This window comes from Nomascus leucogenys, chromosome 6 (genome assembly GCF_006542625.1).
Source record: "Nomascus leucogenys isolate Asia chromosome 6, Asia_NLE_v1, whole genome shotgun sequence".
NCBI lineage: Eukaryota > Metazoa > Chordata > Mammalia > Primates > Hylobatidae > Nomascus > Nomascus leucogenys.
This window is the reverse complement of record NC_044386.1, coordinates 99,654,656-99,681,664: the sequence shown is the minus strand read 5'-3', so window position 1 is coordinate 99,681,664 and position 27,009 is coordinate 99,654,656. Positions and strand designations below refer to the sequence as shown.

Below are 27,009 nucleotides of genomic sequence, written 5' to 3'. Positions count from 1 at the left end.
TGGTTATACCCTGTTTCTCATTCCTAATGGTGTGTATTTGCCTTTTCTCTTTTTAACCAGATTAAACTTGCCAGAAGTTTGCCCAGCTTCAAACTATTTTAAAGAACTTGCTCTAGGGTTTATTTTTAACTGTGTTGATTTTGTGCTTTGTGAATTATTAATTTCCACTTTTAACTATACTTATCTCATCTTCTGGATTTTCTTGATGCTGTTTATACAACTTCCTAAGTTGATTCCTTGTTTCGCTACACTTAATTTCCTTTGTTCAGTGATGAGAGTTATGATTTTGCCCCTGAGTGTAGTAAACAGCTGTCACTCACCTCGTCCCATAAGTTTTAATAGGAAGTATTCTCATTATAGTGATTTTCTAAATCTTCTGTAATTACAGCTTAATTTTCTCATTGACTCAATTGTTTTTTTAATGTTATTTAAATCAAGAAGCTTGTTGGTTTGTTGTTTTGTTTACTCCTTTGTGGTCAGAAATGCAGTCTGCAGAATTTTTACTTTTTAAAATTTATGGATGTTTCCTTTGGAAATCAATTTTTGTAAATATTCCATGAACATTTGAAAACAATGTCTATTCCCTCCCAGTGATAAAAACATTTATTCAGCTAATTAATTATATTATTCAAATTTTGTATTAATATATCATCCCACTAGTGTTATCTTTAAATGTTCAAACACATATCTGAACTTACACTTTTCTATCAATATTAAAATAAAATAATATTTATTGACATTATCCAATATGTGAAAAACGTATTGTACTTTCATTTCCTTCTACCTTTTCCCACTAATTTTTATTGAAATAATATGGGCTCATAGGTACAAATTATTATTATAAAGCTCTTATGATAGGTAACTTTTTTCAAAAATTGTTTTTAATGTTTACACTGTTTTATACCTATATAAACACAGTAGGTTATTGCCTTGCTGGTTTTATTATTCTCTATATGCCTTTTCCTCCCTTCATTTATTCACTTTGATTCATCTCTTAGTGGTAGAGATACCTCTTCATGCAATTTTTTCTTGCTAGAAAGGTTTTTGCATATCTTAGACAGGTATATACAATTCTTTAATGTCTGAAAATGTCTTTCTGTTGCTGTCACAGCTGAATAGTACCACTTAATATAGAATGTATTGTTTATAATCTTCCCCTTCAAAATCCTAATGTTGCTCCTCATCCTCAGGTGTTCAGTGTTATAGGGGAGACTCTTATGCTAGCCTGTTAACATAATTGTCTTCCCCTATGTGGATAACCTGTTTTTTCTTTCTCTTTATGTCTTTATAGGATTTTTCTTATCCTTGCTCCTTCTACTCCTAGTCACTGCCAGCATTCCTTGGCCCCTGGCCACATCATTACAGTCTCTGCTTCTGTGGGTCACATTGCCTTCTCCTATCCTATAGTCAAATCTCTCACCTCCTCTCTCTTATAAGGACACTTCTGATTACATCTAGGGCCCACCCAGATAACTCAGGATAATCCCCCCATCCAGACACCCTTAACTTAATCACATCTGCACAGTCCTTTTTGCCATATAAGGTAACATTCACAAGTTCCAAGGATTATATGGTGGACTTCCGGGAGGCCATTATTCAACCTACAATAGTCCACACTTTGGTCCCCAAAGATTCATGCCTATGCTGCATATATTCACCTCATTCCAACATTACCCCAAAGCCTCAACCCATTATAGCATTAAAGTCCAAAATCTCATAATCTAGATCATCTAAATTAGATATACATGAAACTCTGGGTATGATCCACCCTGGAACAAAATTCCTCTCCATCTGTGGACCTGGAAAACAAGTTATCTGCTCTGAAAATCATGGGACAAGCATAGGATAACAGTTACATGCATTCTCATTTCAAAAGAGAAAAAAACAGAAGGAAGAAAGGAGTCATAGTCCCAAGAAATCTCAAAATCCAACCAGAAAAACTCCATTGGTTTCCAAAGCCTGAATAATCCTCTATTTTTGAGGGCTCCACCCTTCCTGCCCACAGCTCTGCCCTCTTGGCCACAGCTCTTCCCTCAGAGTCATCCTCCCTTTTTTCTTGAAGGGTGGCACATATTTTCAGCTGATTAGTTTTATCAGCATGTTTTCTGCCTGTAGAATTTTGGGAGTCCAACAGCTTTCTTTTATTTCATTTTATCTCTGTCCCTTTTAATCCAAGCTGGCAGTGTTTCTGCTGATATAACATTTGAAAAATTTTTGCGGATCTCCCATATATGTCATGGTGATTTACTCCTTCAGACCAGAGAGTTTTCCAATATTTTTTTCTGGATAATTGTATCTCTATTTCTAACTTCTGCTGAGATGGCTGAGGGGATCTGCGAGTGACACATCTAATTTTTACAGTATTAGCAACAGATTGTCCTTTGGCTTTCTCTCCAGAGCATACTTTCCCAACAGTGAATATCCTGATTTTAGCATGTTTTGCAACCAGGATATGCAGAGAATCCTTGAGGGTAAGGACGTGGTCTGATTTAACATTGAATATCCAAAACATACTATGTTTCCTGTTCTGGCTTTCAGTGGAAGTTTGATATCTTGAATTTAAAAGAATGGAATAAATACAGAAAACTGACATTCATCTACCTTGGATCAGGTTACCCCAAAGCAGACACTGAGGCAGTGATTCATGTGCAAGGATTTATTTGGGAAGGGCTCCTAGGAGAAACTGACACGGGACTGGAGGAAGCAGGGCTAGAAGGGAAAGAGGCCCAGCAAGGGTGCAATTTCAGATGAAGGACAAGTCTCAGCCTGATCCTGTGGTGCTCTGTAGTGTAAATTACACAACAGAGTTTTTCCTCCCTCAAGACTAGTGAGCTAGACTTTCATACTCCTGCACAAGTTAGCCATTAGCTATGGGCCACCCCAGGGTGACATAACTCCTGACTCCCAGGCACTTCCAGCTCTCTACACACATGGGTGAAGTAGCTCTAGTAGTCTAAGGATAGTCTTCTACGGAGTTGTAAGTGTGACCTGCTATAAGAAAAAGAATAAAAAACATTCAGGGCCTGGGTGCTGTGCATACCAAATGGTAAAGGGAATCCAAGGAGATCTGAGTGAGACCAACAGCATCAGCATTATCGTAACATGATACAGCAGAATTGGTATGGTGGTTCTTAGAATTATGAAGTAATGACAATGCATTCTCTTGGCAGAAATACCCCTCTTTTCTTACTTTTATCTAAAATGGTGTTAGCTCATACTTCCTCCTTGCTCTGGGAGGCTTCTTAGAGGGTGGGGGGTGTTTAAATATCGGAAGATAACAAGTCTTAAACACAGTATTCCATTAAACCCATCCTCTCCGCCGCCCTGCTAATTGTCATCGTTTTAATTATCTGTTAACATACACTTATCACCTCCCCCTGACAGGCCTGTTAATTGTTCTGGTAGAGGAGTGAGGCCACCAAGTGCAGTCCCACAGAACGATGTGATTGGTGGGGGGTTAGGACACTGAACATCTCCTCTGTCCTGAGCAAATGCCATCCACTTAACCCATTTGTCAGTCCGGGGAAGTGATTCTGACAGGTCACCTTTCATAATGGCTGCAGTTCTATTTATAGAACCAGCTGATGATTGCACGTGGTCAGCTCGGATTCTTCTTACCCTGAGTGAATTCATAATGTCACTGCAGCATACTGTTTATCCCCATAGTGAGAAGTGGGGTGCTCTCTCAGTCCCTTCATCTTCCTATTTTCAGGAGCTGGTGGGCACCAGCCAGGCACTGGCTCTCACCTTCTGGCATTTACTGTGAGCCAGCCTAACAGGTGTAGGCCTGGCCTGGCCCCAGAGAGGCAGTGCCCCTCAGCAGACTCAGACTCTGCCCTCGAGGATCTCATTGCTATGGACCGAATTTTGTTCCCTCCTCCTCCAAACTCATGAACCTCTAACCCCCGATATGACTGTATCTGAAGATAGGGCTTTTAGGAGGTAATTAAGGTTACATGAGTCATAGGGTGGGGTCCCAATCGAATCAAATTGGTGGCTTTACAAGAAGACTCACCTACCTAGGAAAGGTCTTGTGGGCACCCAGTGAGAAGACAGCCAACTGCAGGTCAGGAAGAGATTCCTTGGGAGCAGCCAACACCACTGGACCCTGACCTGGGAATTCCAGCCTCCAGATCTGCGAGGAAATAAATTTCTACTGTTTAATCCACCCAGTCCATGGCATTTTGCTATGGCAGCCTCAGCAGACTAAGAAACACATGTAGAGAGATAAGGAAATACATCAGCATAGAAAGCGAGGCTGCTGATTCTGAAGTGTTCAGGCAAGGGATGGCCTTGAGCTGGTGCCTTTCGTAAATCCTCCAAACAGATAACAAAGCTCCGCACACTATACAGCATCTATTATCTCATCATTTCATCAAATACATGTCCAGGGGAACAAGGTGACACAGCAGAAGCAGAGTCAAGACATGGGACAGAAAAGGCAAGTCCCTCTCTTCCTACCCATGCCAAGTTCTCTGGCTTCAAGAGGGAAGAGAAGCCACAAAAGGGAGAAACAGCTTCTGGCTTACTGTGGTTTGAATCAAGCAGACTGAAGGTGGAAAGAGTCTTACATTTTGGAGAAAATATTTAATGAGTAACAATACTTACTAGTATTAGTATTTAATTTAGTATCCATGCTTAATACTAAACTTCAGTGGACCGGCTAGAACAAGCCCGGCTATGTCTCACGCCCACCTTGCCCCCAGAGAATAAAGAAAAAACATTAAGGAGGCAGTGAACAGGTGGATCTGGAGAGATTCAGAGGCCAGTGGAAGAAAAGGTCTGCCTGGGCAGGCCTGTGTTTCTATTACCAGATGATCGGGGGCAAAATTCCTCAAATGTAGCCAAAATACTGAGGACATTATTTTCTTATCTGCATTGAGCAGGTTTCTAATCTTCTATAACTTTTTAAAATTGAGTTTAAGTTTGATTTAGATTAATAGTTGCATGTATGCTTTAAAAGTACAAATAAGGTGTCATATTTTTGAAATGAAAAATTGCCCTGATTGGCATTTTAATAAATTACCAAAGATACATGTGAGTCTAAATTAGGCTTACCCAAAGCATAGTTGTAAAAGAGAGGATGGGGTGAGATTATTCAAATATATGTGCCTTCCCTGAGCACCTCGCTCCCAGCCCTGGGGTAGTACACAAATTTGTACATAAATCCTGTATTTGTGCACCCTTTGAATTGTGATTGCCTTGCTGCTACTTTTTTCCTAAAATCCTGATTCAGATGCTTGTTTCCAGGTCTATGTTTGGATGCTTCATTGTGTCCTATGGCTTTCTCACAGCATTTGGCAGGACTGTTTTCCACTTGGATCTGCTACAACCCTACCTTACACCTTCACGCTTTGTCAAGTACACTGGGTCAGCCCAGCAGCCACTTTCTTTGAGGGTCACTCATTCGCCTAGGTCAGAGTCCCTGACTCTGAAGCAAATCCACCTCCAGCTGCCGCAAGAACATGGCAGATGGAGCACTTGGCTCGTACAGGCTCAGTGTTGAAGGATGATGCAGTTATGCTGGGGCCCACTGAGCTGGCCACCGGGAAGGCCAGCAGCTCAGCTTCCAGGGAACTGCAGCTGAGTTCAGGGTTGCCTTCTCTCCTGGATGTGTGTCCTTGCTTCGAAGCAGAGCTGGATGGGACTTATGCCTGCCGGGTAATTAAGGTTAATGAGCACATTCCATCTGCAAGGCAGAAAAGCAAATCTGGTTTTTGAGTCCACATTCTTGGCATTCACCCCAACAAGAAGGATCCAGGAGACAGTGATAATCCTCCCCTGGGATATGTCACCAGGTTATAGGACCCAATCCCGGTTCCAGACAAGACAGTGGAGGGTCACAAGGTGAACCCTGTGAGATCTGACCCCTGCAATCTGTATGAAGTTATCTGATATTAACTTAAGGCAGAGCCTGAGATTTCAGAGTCAGGGTTTGAGAGGCTAGGCTGAGTCCTACTATGAAACATGGGAGCAGGAATCCCTCGCACATTCATCTTTCTCTAGCAGCCACTAAATGACTATGTGGAATGCATGCTGCAGGGCCCAGGGCACAGGCATGGGGTCGGAAACATGGGTTTCTCCAAATTCTGCTGTGCTATTGCTCTGAGACTCTGAGCAAAAGTCTTCCTCCCCCTACACTTCAGTCTCTTCATCTATGAAATAGAGAGAGGTGGGTTAGATCCATGTTTTCAAAGTATCGTTCAAGGAATCCTAGAGGTTTTGTGGATGCCCAAAGTGGAAAGCGCACACCACACTCATGATGGTGATACTGCTGGAGAGGGTGTGAGGAATGGTTCTACAGGTTAGGAGTTACAATGTAAGGATTTATTTTTTAAAAAAAGACAATGCAAAAATGGTAATATAATAATTGCAAATTCTGCATCATGGAAACGTAAGTACTTGTTATAGTATTGTTTGTACTTTTCTAGGTCTTAAATTTCTCAAAAAAAAAAAGCAATTAAAGCAGGAGCAGGTCTTGACCTAGCAGTGAGTAGAGAGCCCTGACCTTCCACCCCCAGCATGGGCAGATTGTACATAAAAAATTTATAGTTTTTTATTTTACATAAATGATATATTTGCGATATTGCTTGTCAACTTACTTTTTCACTTAACAAAATTTCTAGCCCTCTGTTGTGTGTATGTGCATATGTGTGTGTGCACACGTGTGTTTCCAGTGAAGTAAGAGTATTCCATGATGCAGATATACCATGGCTGTTTTAACCATTCCATTATTGACAGAAGTTCATTTTGTTCCCAGTTTTTCACTGTTACAATACTGCAGTGAACATCTTTCAAAATCCCAGGGCAAAAGAACAGCAGAACTTTGACCAAACACCTATTTCCTCATCCTCAGGCCTGGCCTCATAGTTATGAGTGGCTATTAATTAATGGCCAATGTTCTTAAGTTTCACACACTTGCATTCCACAGCACAGAATAAAAAACCAGTTGCTGGATAATCCTGAATAATTTCCCCCAGGAAGTTTTCAGCTATCTCAAGGCACTAAGGAGAAAAACTAGAACCTAAGATATGCCAAGAAAGGAACAGCTCAAGTAAACATCCCAGGATCTCAACTTGGAACCCTACAATGCAACACCCTAGGAATATTGTCAAGACAAAGATAGACACAGCCTTGTTTACAATAAGTGAACCCCACCCGAAGTGGGCTTAGCCCCTTATTGAATGGAGGTGATCTGCTTGCACAATAGTTGCTTACCAAAGAAAATGTGAATCCTCTCTGCAGAAAAATAACATCACCCTGAGCTACTACAATGTTTTACATCAGTTCTCAGTAACTCACTGAAATGTTTATCAGGTATATCAAGAAACTGAACCAAAAGAAAAAATAAACAATAGAAGCAAACCCACAGATGACCTAGATATTGGAGTTATCAAATAAGGACTTCAAAAAAATTATGATATCAGTGACAAGGTGGAAAATGGCACTGGAGGGCTGGAAATTGTTTTAAAGCATCAAATGGAAATTCTAAAACTGAAAAGTATAGCTGAAGGGAAATGTGAATAGGTAGATTTAATAGCGGATGGGACATAGTTAAAGACAAGATTAATGAACTTGAAGTTAGTTCATAAAAATATTCAGACTAAAAGTCTCAAATCCATCTCCTCAAATTGGGGGTTTATAGACTAGGGAAAGACTAAATTTGGGGGTTTATAGAGTAAACCCCTAAATTGACTAAAACTGGGGGTTTATAGACTACGGAAAGAATGTGGAAAAGTTGGACTAGGAAGGTAAGGAAGAGTAAGGAAGATGAACAAGGGGTCTGGTGTTTCATTGTCTGGATGCCAGGATCTGGTGCATTTCAGTCCCTTGCCTGAGAGTCAGTTTTCTAAGGAAAAAACTGAGATGAGACAAATGTAAGTTTCAAGTTTTAAGACTGGGAGGGTCAATTTCTATGTTTATTCAAAAAAACCATAAATATCAGTTCTATGGGACAATTGGGCTGGTTTCAACTATAGGACAACCGTGCCTCACAACCTTTGCCAGTGGAAGCTTACATAGGTACAACCTCCAAGAATAATAATATCAATCAGAATTAAAATGAATTTATCCTTAGACACAGCAGTTTCACCTGAAGGAATTTAATTACGGACATACTCAGACATGTGCAAAATGACATTGCTACAAGGACATTTGCTCCATCAATACATGAAAAACAAAAGATTGGAAATCTTGTCTAACTGATAGAAGAATGGTTGAATTCACTATGGGATATCCATACAACAAAATACAATAGAGCCATTAAAAAGAAAGAGGCAATCTTCTATGTATTGACATCAAATAATCTCCAAGATATGTTAAATTTTAAAAGATGTGGAACAGTTTATATAACAGGCTTGCATTTGTTTGAAAAACAAATACATAAACATACATATTTTCCTGTATAAGAATAAAATATCTCCAGATTAGAAGGATGTATAAAGACCTGATAACAGTAGCTTCCTCTCTGTAGATGAACTAGATGGCTGGGGAGAGGGGTAGTAAAAACACTGCTTTGACTGTTTTCTTTTTGTGCTTTTTGAGTTTTGAAAAGTGTACAACCATTAATTACGCAAAATGTTCAATTTAATCCTCAAAAAGTTAAAAACATGATTACCATATGATCCAGCAATGCCACTTCTGCTTATATACCCCAAAGCATTGAAAGCAGAGTCTCAAGGAGAGATTTGTACACCCACATTCATAGCAACACTATTTACACAGCCAAAAGGTGAAAACAATCTGAGTGTCCATTCATGAAAAAATGGATAAACAAAATGTGGTATATATATATATATATATATATATATATATATACACAATGGAATATTATTTGGACCTTAAAAAAAATGAAATTCTGACATGCTACAATATGGATGAAGCTGGAGGACATTATGCACAATGAAATAAGCCAGTCACAAAAAGATAAATACTGTACAATTCCACTTATATGAAGTATGTAGAGCAGTCAAATTCATAGAGACATAAAGTAGAATGGTGGCTGCCCGGGACTGGGGGAAGGGGAATGGGGAGTTATGGTCTAATGAGCGCAGTTTGTTTTGCAAGATGAAGAGTTCTGGAGATGGATGGCAGCAATGGCTGCACCACAGTGTGAATGTACTTAATGCCACTGAACAGTACACATAAATGCCACTGTACACTTTAAAATGATCAAGATGGTAGATTTTATGTTATGTGTATGTGGCCACATTTTTTAAAGTTTATGTCTATATGTGTGTGTGTGCGTGTGTGTGTGTATATATACGTGTGTGTGTGTATACATATATATATATATATATTTATATACAGTTTTTTTTGAGACACAGTCTTGTTCTGTCGCCCAGGCTGGAGTGCAGCAGCGCAACCTCTGCCTCCCGGGTTCAAGTGACTCTCTTGCCTCAGCCTCCTGAGTAGCTGGGATTACAGGCATGCACCGCCACACCCGGCTAAATTTTTTTGTACTTTTTGTAGAGACAGGATTTCACCATGCTGGTCTCGAACTCCTGAGCTCAAGCAATCCTCCCACCTCAGCCTCCCAAAGTGCTGGGATTACAGGCGTGAAAGTTGTTTATATTTTAAAAAGAGAGAAGAAATCAACATCAAGCAACCGAGTGTGGCAGCTCCCACCCCCACGCCAGAAAGGAGCACCCAGGCAAGTCCACATCAAATCTGGGGCTGGGCATCTCAGGAAATAACTAGTCTTCTTTGTCCCTTTCTCTTACAGTCACACTCCAGCACCCCCACCAGCCAGCACAGTGCCTGTTCTCAGTGAAAGGCCACTGTTCTCCTTGGGCGACCTCCATGATGCCTGACTGCTCCCCGTGCCTCCTGGAACAGCCAGGGTCCTTATGAAGTGGTGACCACTCCAGTCAGAAGGTCAGTGTCCCCCGAGAGTGATGAGGGCTGAGACAAGGTCTAAGAGAGGGGAAGGCATGGTTGACTGTGGTTACAGATATTCCCCAGCCAGCGGGCTCCAAGCTTGCACACACAGGTATCTTCCTGAAGCTCCAGAGTGGGTGGGGAAGATGGAGCCCCACTACAGGAAGCAGAGACATGTAGGGACCTAGGGTGTGGGATGTGGGACCTTGGATACGTCATTTCCCTGCTTAGTGCCTCAGTTTCCACATTTATAAAATGGGCCTATTAATGCCTGGGTAACTTGCTTCCAGGAGTATCATGAGCTTTAAATAACAAACAGAACATGAAGCACAGCGTAGAGCTCAAGCACTCCATAAGTTCAGGGATAAGGATGGGGACGAATGCTATCTATGGGGAGAGGGAGCAGCAGCCCGCCCTCCTCCTAAAGCTGTCCCTGGCAGCTGAACTTAGGGAGCTGCCTGCCCCCTCCTAGCCAGCTCCTCGAGCTCCCAGTTCACTCAAAGTATGTACTGACCATCCACTGGAGCCAGGGACTGTGCATTTGGTCGTCACATCCCTGTGAAGCAGGTATGGCCACCTGTCCTCAGCAGGGAGGAAATTAGAACCCAGAGAAGTTGGCGAACCATCCCAAGATGAATGAGTGATGTGTCAGTGTAGGCACTACTGCTGGAGTCCTAACAATAATTGAGAGCTGTCAAGACCTGCCCTGCAGGGCGGTGGCAGAGCTGGGACTCTTCCATGTGACTGCCAAAACTGTTCTTCCCATCATACTTAGTTTTCAGACCATGTGCTGGCCTCAGCAGGAGTCTCTGGAGAGTCCCTGTGAGGACCCGCAGCAGGGAAGGGGATCTAGACCCTCCAGACCTCTCACTGTCTTCCATGACAGCAGCCCCTCCTCAGGCTGTTCCTCTGGTTTTCCACAATAGGTTTCATTTGAAATCTAGGTTCTTATGCTTTAAAAAACATAATAGACCAGGCACAGTGGCTCACACCTGTAATCCCGATGCTTTGGGAGGCCGAGGCAAGAGGATTGCTTGAGCCAGGAGTTGGAGGCTGCAGTAAGCTATGATTGTGCCACTGTGCTCCAGCCTGAGTGACAGAGTGAGACCCTGTCTCTAAAATATATGCATATATATAATAGTTACCTAATTTTTGGAATGCTTTCAGATCACCCTCAGATAGTGGCTTGGCTAAATGGAAAGCATTATCCTAACTGCCTTTCTAAAGGGTTTCATGGAGTGGAGGCAGCTGCAGGGCCTCTATCCCCACCCAACCCTCAGCCCCACCCTAGTCCCACGCCTGCTGGGACTCATCTGTCACCTCCCCTGCCCCAGTCTGGGGAGGCACTGGCTGCACCCTGTTAGAGACTCTGGTTACCTACAAGGTTTCGGGCTGTGACCGTGTGGGTCCATGTGTACCCATCCCCTCCTACCCTCCTGCAGGGTGGTCTGAGCAGCAAGCTCTCGGTGCAGGGGTAGCAGATAAGAGGGAGCAGAGGTTGGTGCCCTGCAATCACCCCAGGCACGTGACTACGCCCCTCCTTCCCCACTGCTGTGGCTGTCTCTGCAGGGGTGGAAAATGGTACCAGTCAAGCCCGAGGCGGAGGAGGAACAGCCCGCAGTCGCTGCCGCGAGATGGAGGAGCCCACGCCCGAGCCCGTCTATGTCGACGTGGACAAAGGGCTGACCTTGGCCTGCTTCGTCTTCCTCTGCCTCTTCCTTGTCGTGATGATCATCCGCTGTGCCAAGGTCATCATGGACCCTTACAGCGCCATCCCCACGTCCACCTGGGAGGAGCAGCACCTGGACGACTGAGGCGCAGCGGCTGTGGAGACTGGACCTGGTGTTCTGCGGGTGGCTGTGCCCCAGGATGCACCCGTGTGTCCCCTGCCAGCCTGCCACCCCAGAAGAGGCAAGGAATGAATCTGGCCACCCAGGGAAGGAGAAGGTGCAGCTTAGCCCTCTCAGCCCTCCCTCGAGCACCAGCGTGGAATGCCCGGGTGCCACGGGTGTCACAACCATGGAGCAGCCAGGGGAAAAGAGCCCTGGACCAGGACCCAGGATGCTGGGGTTCCAGTGTGGGGAGTCCCTGTGAGATGACAGGGTAGTCACCTTTCCAGGCTCCTGGGCACCTTTTGGAACTGGATCCAGCAACAGACACCCCCCATCCATCACACAACAGTGGTATTGTCTAGAGGAAACTCCTGTCTTTAAAATGCAAAGTAGCACATGAAGGCTCCCAACCGAGAGGTCCCACCTGAACCCCAGCCCCCTCGCCATGGACTAGCAATGGTGTGGCAGTGAGGGGGGAAAGTGGGTTGAGGGAGTCTCACCTGAAAATTCACGAAAGGCACAGGATATGGGCTGCTTCCAAGCAGTATTTTTTTAAACTAAAATATAGAGGGATATATTTTTCCTGTTATAAATAAAATGTACATTTTAGAAACTTGGGAAAATGCAGATAAATAGAAAGAAAGGGGGAGGAAATAACACTTATGATCCCACCTCCCAGAAACCACCATTTTGATATATTTTCTTCCAGCCTTTTTACTTGTATTTTTTAGTCAAATTCATACTCTATGCATGATGTTGTATTGCCTCGTATGATAGCATGAATACTTCCCCTTTACATCAGACACTCTTCTTAGCTGCCAGTTTGAGTACTGAAGGGTACCCATTGGTTGGGTAGGTCATGGTTAAAAAATCATCTGCTTTGGTTGCACTTTTAATTTTTTTCACTATTTTTTCCTCACACAAAATTATTTCACCCAGTACCCTTTTTGAGGGTGCACAGTCCATGAGATGAATATTGAATGGGGAGACCTGTGTTCTAGTCCTGCATTTACCAGTCAGGTTACAATGTGACCTTGAGCAAGTCACTTCACCTCCCAGTGCCTCAGTTTCCTCATTGTAAGATAGGAAAAGCCTTGTCATTTTCAAATTTTTATTTTTTGCATATACCTCATGTGAACGACAGGACAGAAAGGGGAGTGAATGTGCTATAAATGTGCTATAGTCGGAGTTGGGGGGCAAGGAAGAAGTCATTGATGATGGCTGTTCTCAGGCCCTCCCTCCTCCCACTTCTTTCTGCCCTCGACCCTCACTCCCACTCCAGCACCTACATCTATGACCTTGCAGCAAAATTATTAGAGCAGAGCCTACAAAACTGGACCCATGTCCCAATTCCTCTACTTCCTTGTTATAGGACCCCAAATAACTCACTCAGCCTCTCTGAGCCCCAATTTCCTCATCTGTAAAGTGAGGGAATAACATCTACCTCACAAGGTTCTTGTGAGGATGAAATGAGAGAACATGGGCAAACATGAATGTTCTTGAATTCACCACCCCAGGAGAAGCCAGGGGTCTTAGCTGGGAGAAGCAGAGGTTCTGGGTGCCTCCTGCCCCTACAGAGCCTGGAACCCTCAGCTTTTCTCAACTTCTGAGGGCTGCTTCCTACAGGCCAAATCTCCCAGCCAGAACCACTTGGTCAGAGGGATACTCAGAGCAGCCTTCCCCAGCACCTGACCTCAAGGGATAGGGTGTCTACCAATTTACATAATTGCCTTTGTCATCAGTTTTCCCATAACATGATACAAAGTTAAACGAGAGCACCTGAGCTCCCCTTCCTCTGAGTGCATTTATTCTATCCCTCCAAGGTGTGGCCTTCCATCCCCATCCAAGAGACCTGCAGCTGTGAAGAAGCTCAAGACTTCTTTCTCATTGTCTGCCTCCCAGCCATTAGTCCTCACCACAGCCCAGGCCACCTGGAAAATGGGTTCCAAAGCACTGTCACTACTAGGTGACCCCTGAATGTGGACAAGGCCACAGCTCTTCAGGCAGCATTTCAGGGGATATCCAGTTGTCATCTCTCTCCTACCCCTCTCCTACCCACCCCTATCCCCACTATTGTGGAATGCACAAAGGGACAGCTGGCAAAGGCAGTGAACCAAGATGCAGGGAAGGCCCTGTATAATGGGGAGGATCTAAAGCAAAAGCCTTGTGCATTGCCTCAGGTTCAGCAGCAGCAGCCCTCACTCTGAAGCCTACCTTGAGAAGCCAGGCATTTCTGTGAAAAGCTCATCAGCATGCATTTACGATGCAAACTAGAACGAACTCCCAGTCAGCTAATAACAGACCCCAGGAACAAGAAAAGGTCTTCCAGACCTCCCCTGGACACACTTTAGAACCCTCAAGGGTGAAAAAGAGGGTGCTCCAGGGCAGTGCAACTTAAACTGTGGTTGAAGGACAAACAGCCTCTGCAATACTTGAGGAGCTTGTTAGAAACCCAAACTCACAGCCCCTTCCCGACCTACATACAGAATGTACATTAGCAAGATTCCCTAGGTGGTTTATATGCACGTTAAAGTTTAGAAGCACTGCCTGAGAATCCGTTGGTCCTAATTAATTCTTTTCCACACTTAGATTTGCTAATGGGTTTCACCTTATCTGTTGACTCTTGTTTGATGGCAACGGGAAATAGTAACATTTCAGGAAGGGTGGAAAATATAAAAAGCACTCCCAACCCAAGCCTCCAAAAAACAGCAATTTTCATTTTGTGTCCATATATTCCCTTCTAATCATTGTCCTCATGCAAGATTTTTTTTTCGTATAGATGATCTGCTACATAATTTTATATCATACTCTTTCTCCTAACATTACATCAAAAGTATACTTTCATGTTGCTGCTACATTCTTCACACTTGTCATTTTAATGGCCATAAAACGTGACATCTAGTGCACATATATATATATATAATTATGTAGACTCCTATTATTAAACATTTGGATTTCTTCCATTTTCCCTATTATACATGTTCCAAGTAAAAAAAGAAAGATCGAGATAGATATGATGAAGGCGGGCAGCTTGCTTAGGACAGGGGAGAATAAATATTTACAGTACACTCCCTCCATCTAAGAGACACGTGGAGCACATGGGGGAGGGAGACCTGTCTAAGAACTGGATCATATTAAGGAGAAAAAAGCAACTGGAATCTCAGGCTTCAGTTGTTGCATTATGCTGCTGAAGCATAGAGGAGATGGTCCTTTGTGATCAGAGTGTCTCAACTCGTTTCTGGTAAGCTGAGATGAACTTTGGGGTTGTGGATAGAAAGATAAACTGATCGGCAAAAGAAATGCACGGAAGTCTTGAAGGCTAGAAGTTGGCAGAGAAGAAATGAAAAGCATTTAGAGAATGGGAGGCCTGTGAAGGTGGCCACAACCCAGGACTTAAGGAGAACACAGGCTGGAGAGGAACTCTCCAAAGCAGAGAATGGGTGGTGGGTTTTCCAGGCAATGGTGCCTAGTGGCCGGTTTTAAGTTGTTGCTTGTATTGTGCTCAGCTACACTCCCTTCATGTTGCCCCAAGCCCTCTCTAAAGTCTGATAAATGATCCACTCTGCAGCAGTGGTCTTTGGGACAATGAAGACACCTCGGTGGTGGATCACATAGGGAAATACAATCTGGAAGGGGCCAACAGTCCCAGAGACAAATGGGGTAGCAGAAATATGCAGAACCAAGAGTTCAGAGTGATGGTCACTAGAAGAAATGTGGCCCCTAAGGATGCTCAGACAGGTGGATATGTATAGTAGGGCCCTAGCTTTACCATCCTGGCATATCATTCCTATCATAGCTATTTCATTTTTTTCCAATTAGTTGCTGAAATGTCTACATGCTCTTATCGAGTTGAAAGAGCAGTGTCTCCCTGTCTCATTAAATTTCCAGAACTTCAGAGGCTAAATCAGTCCAAAAGCGGCTGGTCCTGCTTTCAAACACCAAGTGAAGAGAACTGCAAAGTTTGGTGTGTCCACTAGTGTGGTTTCATATCCCTAGGTCTTGCTGTTGAGGACTGGTTCTGCCATGCATGATCAATGACCACCCGCAATGTCCTGTGGCCCAGCCTGTGAAGAGGTGCCCAAACAGAGTTATCTGGGTCCACATCCATGTGCCCAGCTATTCTGTCCAGTCATAGCACAAAGACAGGTTGCCTGTGTCCAGAGGGACACACAGCCTCAGCCACACCAGCTCTTACTTATGAGCTTGATGGTCATCAGCAAAGACTCTCTCCCTTTAGGAGGATTCTCCTTGGGACCTTTCAGTGTCTTGGCAGGAAAGAGATGGCACACACGAAGCACTGATTGAAGATAGTTTAATGAAAGAATATTTACAGAGGTTGGGCAAGGGTATGGAAAACAACAGGGAACAGGAAAACACCCAGGGATGGCTGGGCAAGGTAGCTCATGTCTGTAATCTCAGCACTTTGGGAGGCCAACGCAGACAGATTGCTTGAGCCCAGGAGTTTGAAACCAGCCTGGCAACATAAGCAAGAATCTGTTTATCTACAAAAAATAAAATAATTTTAAAAAAATTACCTGGCTGTGGTGTTGCACACCTATAGTCCCAGCTACTCAGGAGTCTGAGGTGGGAGGATCACTTGAGTCCAGGAGTTTGAGGTTACAATGAGCCAGGATCACACTACTGCACTCCAGCCTGGGCGACAGAGAGAGACGCTGTCTCTAAAAATAAAAAACAAAAACAAACTACCCAGGGACAGGCAGGCCACAAACTATTACCATCTCTTGCCTAGAGAGACAAGGAGAAGGATCTAGAACCCAGGGAGAGCTATAGCCATGGAGAAGGAGTCACCCAATGGAAGCCCTGGCCACAGCTAGAGGATCAAAACTCCTGCACCCACTGCAGCTCAGTAGGAAGAAAGCTGGGGGAATAAATACCTTGACCTCTTGCCTCCTGCCCTCCAATCTCCTGTCTGGGTCTTCCATTGGCCAAAAACAACAGAAGCTAAAGGTCAGGGGACCCTGGGTGATACGGTCCACATAGGCAGCACACTGGAGCAAAAGAAGAAAAACCAGCACAATCCACCCTATTACCACTTAGCAGCCATTCACAAACTTTGCTTAGATGGGAGAAAAACATTTTGTCCTCAGCACAGGGGAAACATAAAATCTCACCAGCCGCCATATTGTCTGGGGGTGATAGCAATTTAGTCCCACTCCCACCTGCAACTTAAATCATCATGTAGCCACTCCTGGGTAAGTGGAAGACTTCCTGTAAAGCACAACTACTAGTGCCCCCTCCTGTGGCTGGTCATGGGACCCAGAGTGGTAACTGTAGTCTTGTTCTCCCGCCACCCATTCCATAGCCCCTCTACCTTCTGGCAGTCCCTTAGCTGTTGGAGAATTTTATCTGGTGGAATGACCCAAACCTTCACCCACAGAGGATTCAAATTCTTGGTGCGCTGTCTTCACTAAGTTGCCACAGTATCCACAGATTCCTACAGAACATGAAGAGACCTTGAAGATCTCACCTGGAAGCTCTGTAAAATTATCAGAAAGAATAACAGGTGCTCTAGGGCAACACTACTCAAACTGGTCCACGGATGGACAGCATTGGCACCTCTGGGGAGCTTGTTAGAAATCTAATTTCATGCCCCCACCTCAGGCTTACAGAATGAGGACAAGGGATACAGGGAGTACCAAGTGCCCTAGCGAATCCCAGGTTCCAAAGCTAGTACTCCTTGCCCCTATTGTGTAGCAGAAACCCCACTTTCCCTTGGATATTGGGGTAAACCACCCTGACAGTGCAGTGATCTCTTTCTCTGCCAATGTTTCAACATAAGGAGCCCCAGATGGCACAAGATCATCTTCCAATTTAACAGACCCATAACTATATTCCCTGGTTGAAGCAGTTCCTCTTGGTCACTAGAGATTTCCAAACCCACAAAACCTAAGGTTTCTTGGTTAAAGGCCATGTCTGTGGGATATGCTGAGATGAATATGCTGTGGTTTGAATGTGTCCCCCAAAGTTCATATGTTGGAAACTTGATTCCCAATGCAACAGTGTTGAGATTTGGGGCCCAGTGAGAGGTGATTAGGCCATGAGGGTGGAATGAATGGATTAATGCTGTTATCTCGAGAGTAGGTTTGTTATGAAGGGGGTGTTTGGTCCTCTTTTCTCTCTTGCCCATGTGATTCCTTCCACCATGTTTATGATGCAACAAGAAAGTCCTCACCAGATGCTGGTTCCTTGATCTTGGATTTTGCAGCCTCCATAATTGTGAGCCAAATAAATTTCTATTCATTATAAATTACCCAGTTTGTGTTATTCTGTTTTAGCAGCACAAAATGAACAGAATGAAACACCACAAATGGCAGGGAGGGACAGGGATGGCAAATCCATATCTGGAATATGTGTCTATTCCTACTGCCCTCCATGATGAAAGGGACTCAGTGTAATTAACCTGCTACCAAGTAAGTGGTTGGTCTATCTCCCACCACCCATCTCTGGGAATGGTGCCATATCAGGGGCATTGGTCTCATTCATTGGAAGTCTACATATCCAGAAGTTACGGAAACCAATGAACCTTTGCAAGGGAAAGCCCATAGTGTTGATAGCCTCTATCCCTTCCACTATGGTCACTTTGTTCATGATGTCATTGAGCAAACACCAGATAGACAGAGGAAGAGGCTCACACCCCCAGGTTGGGTCATCTTATCCAGCTGATCGTTGAGAGTCTTTTCTGCAGTGGATGCCCTCTGATAGGCATTTAGATGGCTCTTGAATATCTTGACACCCAGGGCCCCTTCAAAGCTGTCTTGTCACACATATCTCCCCAAGACTGCCTTGGACCCTCTCTTCCCATCCTGTTCAGTTGGGTCAATGCTGTGATTCTCCTATCGGAGATGCTTAGGAATTCCGTACAGCACCCGCATGTGCAACAGACACTTCTGGCACTATTGGATCTGCTGATCTTAAGGTCCAAATGGCAGAGTAGCTTTCATCACAGTCTGGATATACCTTTTCTAGAGCCCTGTATTATTCTGGGCCCCATTCAAAACCAGCAATCTTATGATGTAACCAGTAAATCCATTAGACACACACACAAATGTTCTATACATTGCCTCAAAAATCCAGAGATCCATCAACTGCTGAGCCTCATTCTTCATAGTGGAAGACACAAGGTGAAGCAACATGTTTCTCATCTTAGTGGGGATATTCCAACAGGCCTCAGCCTGCTAGAACCCAAGAAGTTTCACCAATGTGTCAGGTCACTGAACCTCCACATGTGTTTTCTTCCCCTCTCTGGCAAGCATGTGGCAGTACAGCACTTGCTAGTCCTCATTCACCAGATCCAATTAGCATAATGTTATCAATGTAGCAGGCAATCATAAAGTTCTATGGGCTGTCAAGATGATAAGGGTCTCATATAATATGACAGAGACCAGAATTGGCAGATCCCTGAGGTAATGCATTTAGGGTGTGCCACAGTCTTCTAACAGGTGAAGGTGAACTCCTTCTGATTGTATTGATTGTGATCCAATGGAAACTATTTCTAATATGACAGTTCTCAAACTTCAGTATGGATGGGAATCACCTGGACGACTTGTTCTAACACAGCTGGTAAGCCCCTAGAATTTTTACTTCAGGCGGTCTTCAGTGGAGTCCTATAAACTGTACATCAAACACGTTCCAAGGTGACGCTGAAGCTGCTAATCCAGGGACTACCCTTTGAGAATTACTGTTCTAGTCACCAGGCACAATACCAGGTGCATACCAGGTGTCAGGGGCTGAGCAGATCTTCTCTAATAAAGATACCACATCCAGAACAACTCCTGAAATGGCATCAATTCCTGATTTGTTTATGAAAATCTGTAGTCATTCTCCAGGACCCACCTGACTTTCGCATAAGCCAGACAGGTGACTTAAATAGTGATGTGATTAGAACCACCTGTCCTGCATCTCTCAAGTCTTTGATGGGGGCACAATTCAATTGTCCTGAAGATGCAGTATTGCTTTTGGTTTACTATTTTGGCACAAAGACGCAGTTCCAAAGGCTTCCATGGGGCCACTTCTACAATAATAGCCCTCACTCCATGGGTCCAATTGTCACCCTTAATACCAATGACTTTATTCATCAAGATTTAAGTGGCAAATTCAAAAGGTTCAGTGAAGAGGGTTTAATTTTGGGACAATTTTCAGAGGGACAGTCAAGGTAAAGAGAATCAGTAAGGGTTGGTGATTAATCCAGGGTTAACAATGATAAGAATCCATTACTGCCCCTTGCTTGGGGAGAAAACAGTGGCATCAGAATCTAGCAAAGACTGTGGTTATGTTGCCCACAGGAGCAGTAGGACGTAGTAGGACACAGCCACTGCCCAAACCATGGCTCAGCAGGGAAAGAGTAAGGAGGATGATGCTCTCTGATGCTTTATCCCTCTACATTCCAACCTCTGCCTGCACCTCCACTGGCCAATCTTAACCAGCAGCCAGAGGGCATGACCCCGGGTGATGCTGTCCAACGAGGTCAGCCTCCAGGGGCACGAAGAGCAGGGCAGGGAAGGATGGAGAATAGATCTGGAGGGACAAAGGGAGATGACTCTGCAGAGGGTCCTGGGTGTTCTTCCTGCCAACAGACCTCAGTCAGGACCCAACAAGTGCACCCAAACCAATTTTCTAACTTTGACTATTTAGGAGAGAGGATTGGAATACTAGTTCCTCACATCGTTTGGACTTCTTATGCAATTCGGTCCACTCCCTCTCCACCCTTCTGCACCAAAGAGAGGGGCACCCTGGTTATAACCAACTATACCTTTTTTCCAAGGAAAGGAGTGTCCACTTGCCTAATCTACATAAATAAGGAGGACCCCAGAATTGAGAATACTTCAGCTGACCATACAGAGGCTGCTGGTCAACATATACCCCCAAAAAAGATTACGCTCTTTCTTAGAAGCCACCTCCATTTCACAGCAGTCATCCCATTAAGTGGGGAGATATGGGGTTTCACTTTGGAGATAAGACAGCTGCTCAGGCTTTCCATGAATATATATTAAGGGAAGAGAGACCCCAGAAAGCTAAGTGACTTGATGACATTCAGAAGGCTGAAAATTAGGCTACAAAAATAGTGCTTCAGTGACCATCCTTGGTGCACATGTTTTTTTTTTTCCTTTTTTCTTCTGTTAGATTACCAAATACAGCACTAACATCATTTGAAAGAAGAGTTTGGCTTGAGCTTATAGCCATGAAATGGGGAACTTTGTGCGTACAATGCCACACACATTTAGAAGCAACTACTGTCTAACAGGGGCTTTGGACACAAAGATGTGTAGAGCACAGCCCTGCCCTTGAGAAGCTTGCTTCCACAGGAGAAATCAAAGTCCACATATCACTAGACCATAAATGGGGAGAGTTGTCCTAAAGGCTGAAAGCTCTAGAATCCAGTTTCAGCTCTGCCACTCACTAGTTGTGTGAAATGAACAAGTCTCTGCTATTATACAACAAATATCAGAGTCAGTGTGGGGTCCAAAGATGGAGGTAAAGAAGCAATATTGCCCTTAGGTTGGGGTAAGGTATGGAGTGGGGGCTCCCTTGGAACTCATGCCACAGAGGGCCCAGCTTATAACAGATACACACACACAAATCAATTTGTTCAAATTCATACAAGCACCTCTATTCCTTGGGCCTCAGGTTGGTGCAGCTCCACCTGTACCGCAAATATGAGTAATACTGTCCAAGCCAGAAGAGTTCTTCACATCCCTGCCCTGTGTCCTCAAAAGAAAGGGACTGTGTGAATGCCACGCAGGACTGTAGCAGGTCCAACCCTGAGGTGGACATGTCAGTGGAAGTGCTTAGGTAAGAGAAAGGAATGATTATTCAACTTGTTACACGCTTCCTCCTAGCCAGAATGTAATTGACATTTCCCATTTATATCAAATATCCACTTTCTTGCTTTTTTTTTCTATTTTGGCTTTTATATGATTGAAAATTGGTAAAATAGGCAACTGAATTAATTATCATTGCACTTGAAGAGAGTTGATGGGATGTCAATGTTCGGATGAGAATTAAAGACATAAATTCATCAAAATTTATAAAATTTTAAAATCAAACTTTATTTCCAATCTGTGGTTCTGAAGGAACTCACAAAATGTGCCCTAGTTGGCACATGGGTCCCATAACCTAAACGAAGAGTGATACTAATTCTTTACTTTGGCAACTAAATGGACAGTGAACACTAAGACTGTAAAGTAGTTTTGTTTTTATAAAATATATTTAATAAGATTTAATTAATTTTTTTGAGCTGGGTGCAGTGACACACGCTTGTAGTTCCAGCTACTCAGATGGCTGAGGCAGGATGATCCCTTGAGCCCAGGAGTTTGAGGCCAGCCTGGGCAACATAGTGAGACCCCATATCAAAAAACAAAACACAACAGATTTTATTACATTTTCAAAAAATGAATTTAGACATTTCATTTTGATTTAAAGAATTTTGAGATTAAATGTTAAAGCTCTTTAATTACAAGTTGTATCTCGCTTTTTATCATTAATTTTGAATATTTTCAAAGAAAACTAACTTTGAAAATGCATATGAAAAATTTAATTTTTCAATTTTTAACACTTAGTTTGGAGTTTTGATGAAGATATTTACTTCTTGTAAACTGAAGTATAATTCAATGTACCTTTTAATCTTTTATATTGTCAATAAAACACACATTCTACGAAAAGCTCAGGAGAGCATAATTAATGATTCTAATGAAATTAAAGAAAGAAAAAAATTGTAAAAAATAGTCTGATTTTGAAAATGTATAAAGTATAAAATTCATGAATTTGTGTCTTTAATGCTCATCCAAACATTGCCATCCCATCAACTTTCTTCAAGTGCAGTGATAATTGTTTAGTTGCCTATTTTACCAATTTTCAATCATATAAAAGCCATCACTTTGCAAATATGTTTGTTTTGCAATTATGAAAGCAAACATATCTAGGTAGGAGACTAGAAAGTATTTTATTTAATAGTGTATAGCTTGTTTATACCTCCTAAATACTGAGACTCCATGAGCACTCTCAGCTTAGGCCCTGCAAATACTAGAAGTAGACCTATCAATAAGACACAATCTGCTCCCAGTGACCTCCTAGAATTCATTCACTTACTTAATGAGTATACACTGAGTGGCTGTTACGTGCTAGGTACTGATGAACTTTCAGTAAGCAAAAGCAGACTATCCTCAAGGAGCTGAAAATGCAATGAAGGCAGATATTGATCAAATCATCATAGACAACAAAGGCCTGTTTATTTCTGGGATCATGACCTTGGCGGGAATAGATGTGCCATGCTACTCCATTCCCTCTTCAAGAAAGAACTTTTCACTCCAGCTTTTGGGTGTGCTGTTGGCAAACAGTCTGAAAATAAGACTGGCCTCAGCCTTATTTAGTTTTCGAGAGCAAAATTTTAAAAAACAAAAACAGGCTTGCATGCAAGCATCCAGTCTTGGTCCATCTCCCACGAGTTTCTTTCCGCCTCTCTGCAGGAGGAGGGAGAGCAAAATACTCCCACAGCCCTGGAAATCTTGCTGAGAGGACACAAAGAGAGGGGATATACAGAAAACAAATTAGTACTTCGGGATACAACCCTGCCACATTACTTTCTCTGGGGTTGTTAAAAGGAATATGCTTCCAAACTAAAGAAAGGGAAAAAATGTGAAAATAGAACCACTTTTGAGATCCATTTTGGTGTCAGGAATCTTTGAGATAACATTAATTATGATACTTTATGCCTCAAAACTGCTAGGCAGGGTGGCTCATGCCTGTAATCCCAGGACTTGGAGAGGCCAAGGCATGAGGATCACTTGAGCACAGGAGTTCAAGACCAGCCTGGGCAACAGAGTGAGATCCCATCTCTATAAAAAATCAAAAAATCACCTGGGCGTGGTGGTGTGCACCTGTAGTCTCACCTACTTGGGAGGCTGAGGTGGGAAGATCACCTGAGCCAGAGAAGTCAAGGCTGCAGTGAGCCAAGATTGTGCCACTGCATGCCAGCCTAGGTGACAGAGTGAGACCCTTTCTCAAAATTAAAAAACAAAACAAAACAAAAAAAAACGCAGAAAAAATCCCTAAAGTTCCCTTATCCTCACAAACATTGTCTTGGTTCAAGTCTACACTCACCCTCCGGAGAGCTCTCAATGCACAGTGTTTCAAAGGTAAACCAATGTGTGTGAGAGGCCTCAGGACAGAGAAGTCCCACAGTGGGGGCAACAAGGCTTCTCTTCCTCCACTCCCCTCTGCAATAGGGACAGGGGCTCCCAGCCCCTGGAACCCCTAGTGCCTGCCCTGGCCCAGGGCTGTAGCGTGCCCCTGAGCCTAGCTCCCTTGCCACCCTACAATAAAACCTGCAGTGAGCCCTATCTTGCCAGAAACTCCTCTGGACTGATTCCTCCTGGTCAGATAAAGTTTCAAATGAACTCTACTCTCACTTTCACAGTCATCCATTCATATTCCGAATGGGCCACTAGTTAAAAACAGGAAGCATAAATGGAATACAAATTAATAAGGAAGATATAGTGATAACTATGGCCAACCTGCCTTGAGATGCTCATCATCCCATCTGCAAGCTCCATTCATCTGGTCAAAATGCTTCTAGTCCTTAAAATACCACTGTCAAAAAGAGGAAATTTGGCCCTGAAAGTCATTTTTGTCTATTTCATATTATTACACACAGATAGGTTTCAATAAATTAGATCTCCAAAACTAAAGATCATTAAAGTCACTTGTCATGTGGGGCTGGCAGTGAGCATTTCTGGAGTTGGAGACAGTAAAACAGACAGGCTCTTGTCGCTGAAGATTAAGGAAAAGTAATTGCCAAGTAAAGCCCAGGCTGGACCCAGAATTCACATCCATTATTTTGGTTTCTTAAGTGAATCTGGTGCCAGGAACGTTTCTGGCTCTTTCTGCCCTGTGTGTGTTTCAGACTCTGGGGCAGGTCCATTGGATTTTCCCAACATCACCAAGCCCTTTAAGTGCATTAAATGCCCAACAAGGGGATAAGCGTGTGATCTCAACAGATGACATCAGCATTCTCTGGTGCCAGTGGGAACAAGCGGATTAATAATGATTTTAAGTGACCTTTGCCCATGACCCAGAGATCTCCAGTAAAGCCCTACTGTGCAGAGCATGAGGGCCTTTTATCCATGTGCAGGTGAGGGCTTTGAGAAAAAGATGAGTCACTCCTGTGGGTTGATGCCAGGAGAGAAGGCTTTAGGAACAATCTCAGAACACAGCCTAGAGAGCAGGGGTTTTAGCTGAGTCAACAGAAGCAGATGTAGCCCTGGGAACATAAGCCCCAGGAATTCAGAAAAATCCTGGGGAAGGCTTTGGTCTTCCAAATTCAAAGAAGAGTTTGCATCACTGATCTGGAGAGAAGCGTCTGGGAGATCCTGCTGACATCTGCCCTATACAGCATTTCCACTGAAATCAGCAAAGCACTGGAGAATATGGCCCTAGAGCATAGCTCTAGGAAGTAAAGTCCGCGGGGAGCAGTTCAGCCTCAGAGCATGATATTTCCCAGCCTGCGTGTAGCAGAGACTACTAATTGTCCCTCAGTATCCATTCTCCCCTTCTTTTAGGGCAATCAAACTAATTTTCACAGGGCAAGCAATGTGTTTAGATGAAAGACTACATTTCCAGGCTTTCTTGTAATGAGGTGTGGCCTTGTGACCAAATTCTCATCAGTGAAATGTAAGAAATGTGTGGTATGGGACTACCAGGAAAGCTGCTTAAAGTGACCTAACTCAGGAGGAAGGAGGACTCTTCTGCCCTTCCATCCTCCCAATCCTCACCTCTTTGTTGTCTCCTTCTGCTGGCCTGGAACTCAGATGTACTAGTTGGAGCTCCAGCCACCATTTTGTACCATGAGGTAACCCTGAGACTGAAAACCACATACTGAGGATAGCAGAGTAGAGGTATCTTTAATGACACTGTGGAGCTGCCATACTAACTCCAGCCTTCCTGACCGCAGATTGCTTTTACGTAAGGAAGAAATACCAGCCTCCTTGCTGTTCTTTAGAAATGATAAGCATATTCCATCCTCAGGGCTTTGCACGGGCCGATTCCTGTGCCTGGAGGACTCTGTCCCCAGGTATCCATCTGGCCTGCTCCCCTCACTCCTTCAGCTCTCTAGCAGAAATGTACTATGGGATTAAGGCCTTCTCTGACCACATTTATAATAGCATCCACATCCCCCAATCGTCCATAAAACCTATTACCATCTGTCATAACACATGTCTTTTCCTTATCTGTTTATTGTCTATCTCTTTCCACTGGAATGTAAGCTTCAAATGGGCTATTCTGTTTACTGCTGTGCCTCTCATCCTTAGAACAGTACTTAACATACAGAAGGTGCTCAATAAAGATTTGTTGAGTGAATGAATGAATGGTGCGATCTGACAGATGGGCTCTAAATACTCAACTATCCCCCTAGGCCCCAGTATAGGGCTCATCAGGCCCAGGAAAGGTTGCAGGGCACCCTCCCCTGCTGTAGTCACCAAGGAACTAGGGTAGAACCAGGGCTGCCTGTGTGCAATGGATTGGGGCAGAAGAGATGGGGCAGAGCTCACTCTCCTGACTCTAGTGGGCTTGCAAGAGGTGAAAAGCTAGGTCCTTTCCTGCCATCATCACAGTTCAGGTGCGCACCCATGACTCGGAGGCTCTTCCCAAGGCTTACAGTGTGGAGACACAGCCACAGGGCCCATGAACCAAGCCTACAACCCATACGTGCTCATCCGTTAGCCCCAAGAAATACTGGACATGTAGGGTGCTGTGATGTGCAAATTTATGTATTAATTTGGCTAGACTAAGTACCCAAATATTTGCTCAAATATTTTTCTACATGTTTCTAAGAAAGTATTTTTTAGGTGAAATAAAACCTAGATCAGTGGAGTAAAGCAGATGACCCCCACAGTGTGGCTGGGCCTCATCTCATCAGTTGAAGGCCTTCACCAAACAATGACTCACTTCCCAGAGGAAGAGGAAATTTAGAGAGCAGACTGCTTCAGACTCAAACTGCAGCTCTTCCCTGGGTCTCCAGCCGGCAACCCACTCAGCAGGTTTTGGACCTGCCACCCTCCAGGATCCCAGAAGCCAATTTGCTTAAAATCAATCAATCGATCGATCGATCTCTTTCCCAGTGGTTCTATTTCTCTGGAGAACCCTGACTACTACAGGTGCCAGTCTCTTTTCATATTCCATGGAATACCAGGAGGCCTGGGATGTATAATAAGAAAACCCCACAAAGACCCCTGACCTCACTAATAACAGTGAGAAAGCATATTAATGAATATCTGACAGGGAG

At 43.8% G+C, this 27,009-nt stretch overlaps 1 protein-coding gene across 2 annotated transcripts in view; it reads left to right on the top strand.

Moving 5' to 3' along the window:
• Nucleotides 1-17,984, top strand: part of CTXND1 (cortexin domain containing 1) — a 57,221-nt gene extending 39,237 nt beyond the window's left edge. The window contains exons 2-3 of one of the 2 annotated variants that reach the window (XM_030814891.1): nucleotides 9,725-9,876; nucleotides 11,449-17,984. In XM_030814891.1, the coding sequence (XP_030670751.1) occupies nucleotides 11,514-11,693 (180 nt within the window). In that variant the 5' untranslated portion in view covers nucleotides 9,725-9,876; nucleotides 11,449-11,513 and the 3' untranslated portion in view covers nucleotides 11,694-17,984. Of the gene's footprint in view, nucleotides 1-9,693; nucleotides 9,877-11,448 lie in introns of those variants that run through there. The other variant, XM_030814892.1, reaches the window with a different exon arrangement.
• Nucleotides 17,985-27,009: the final 9,025 nt, after the last annotated feature.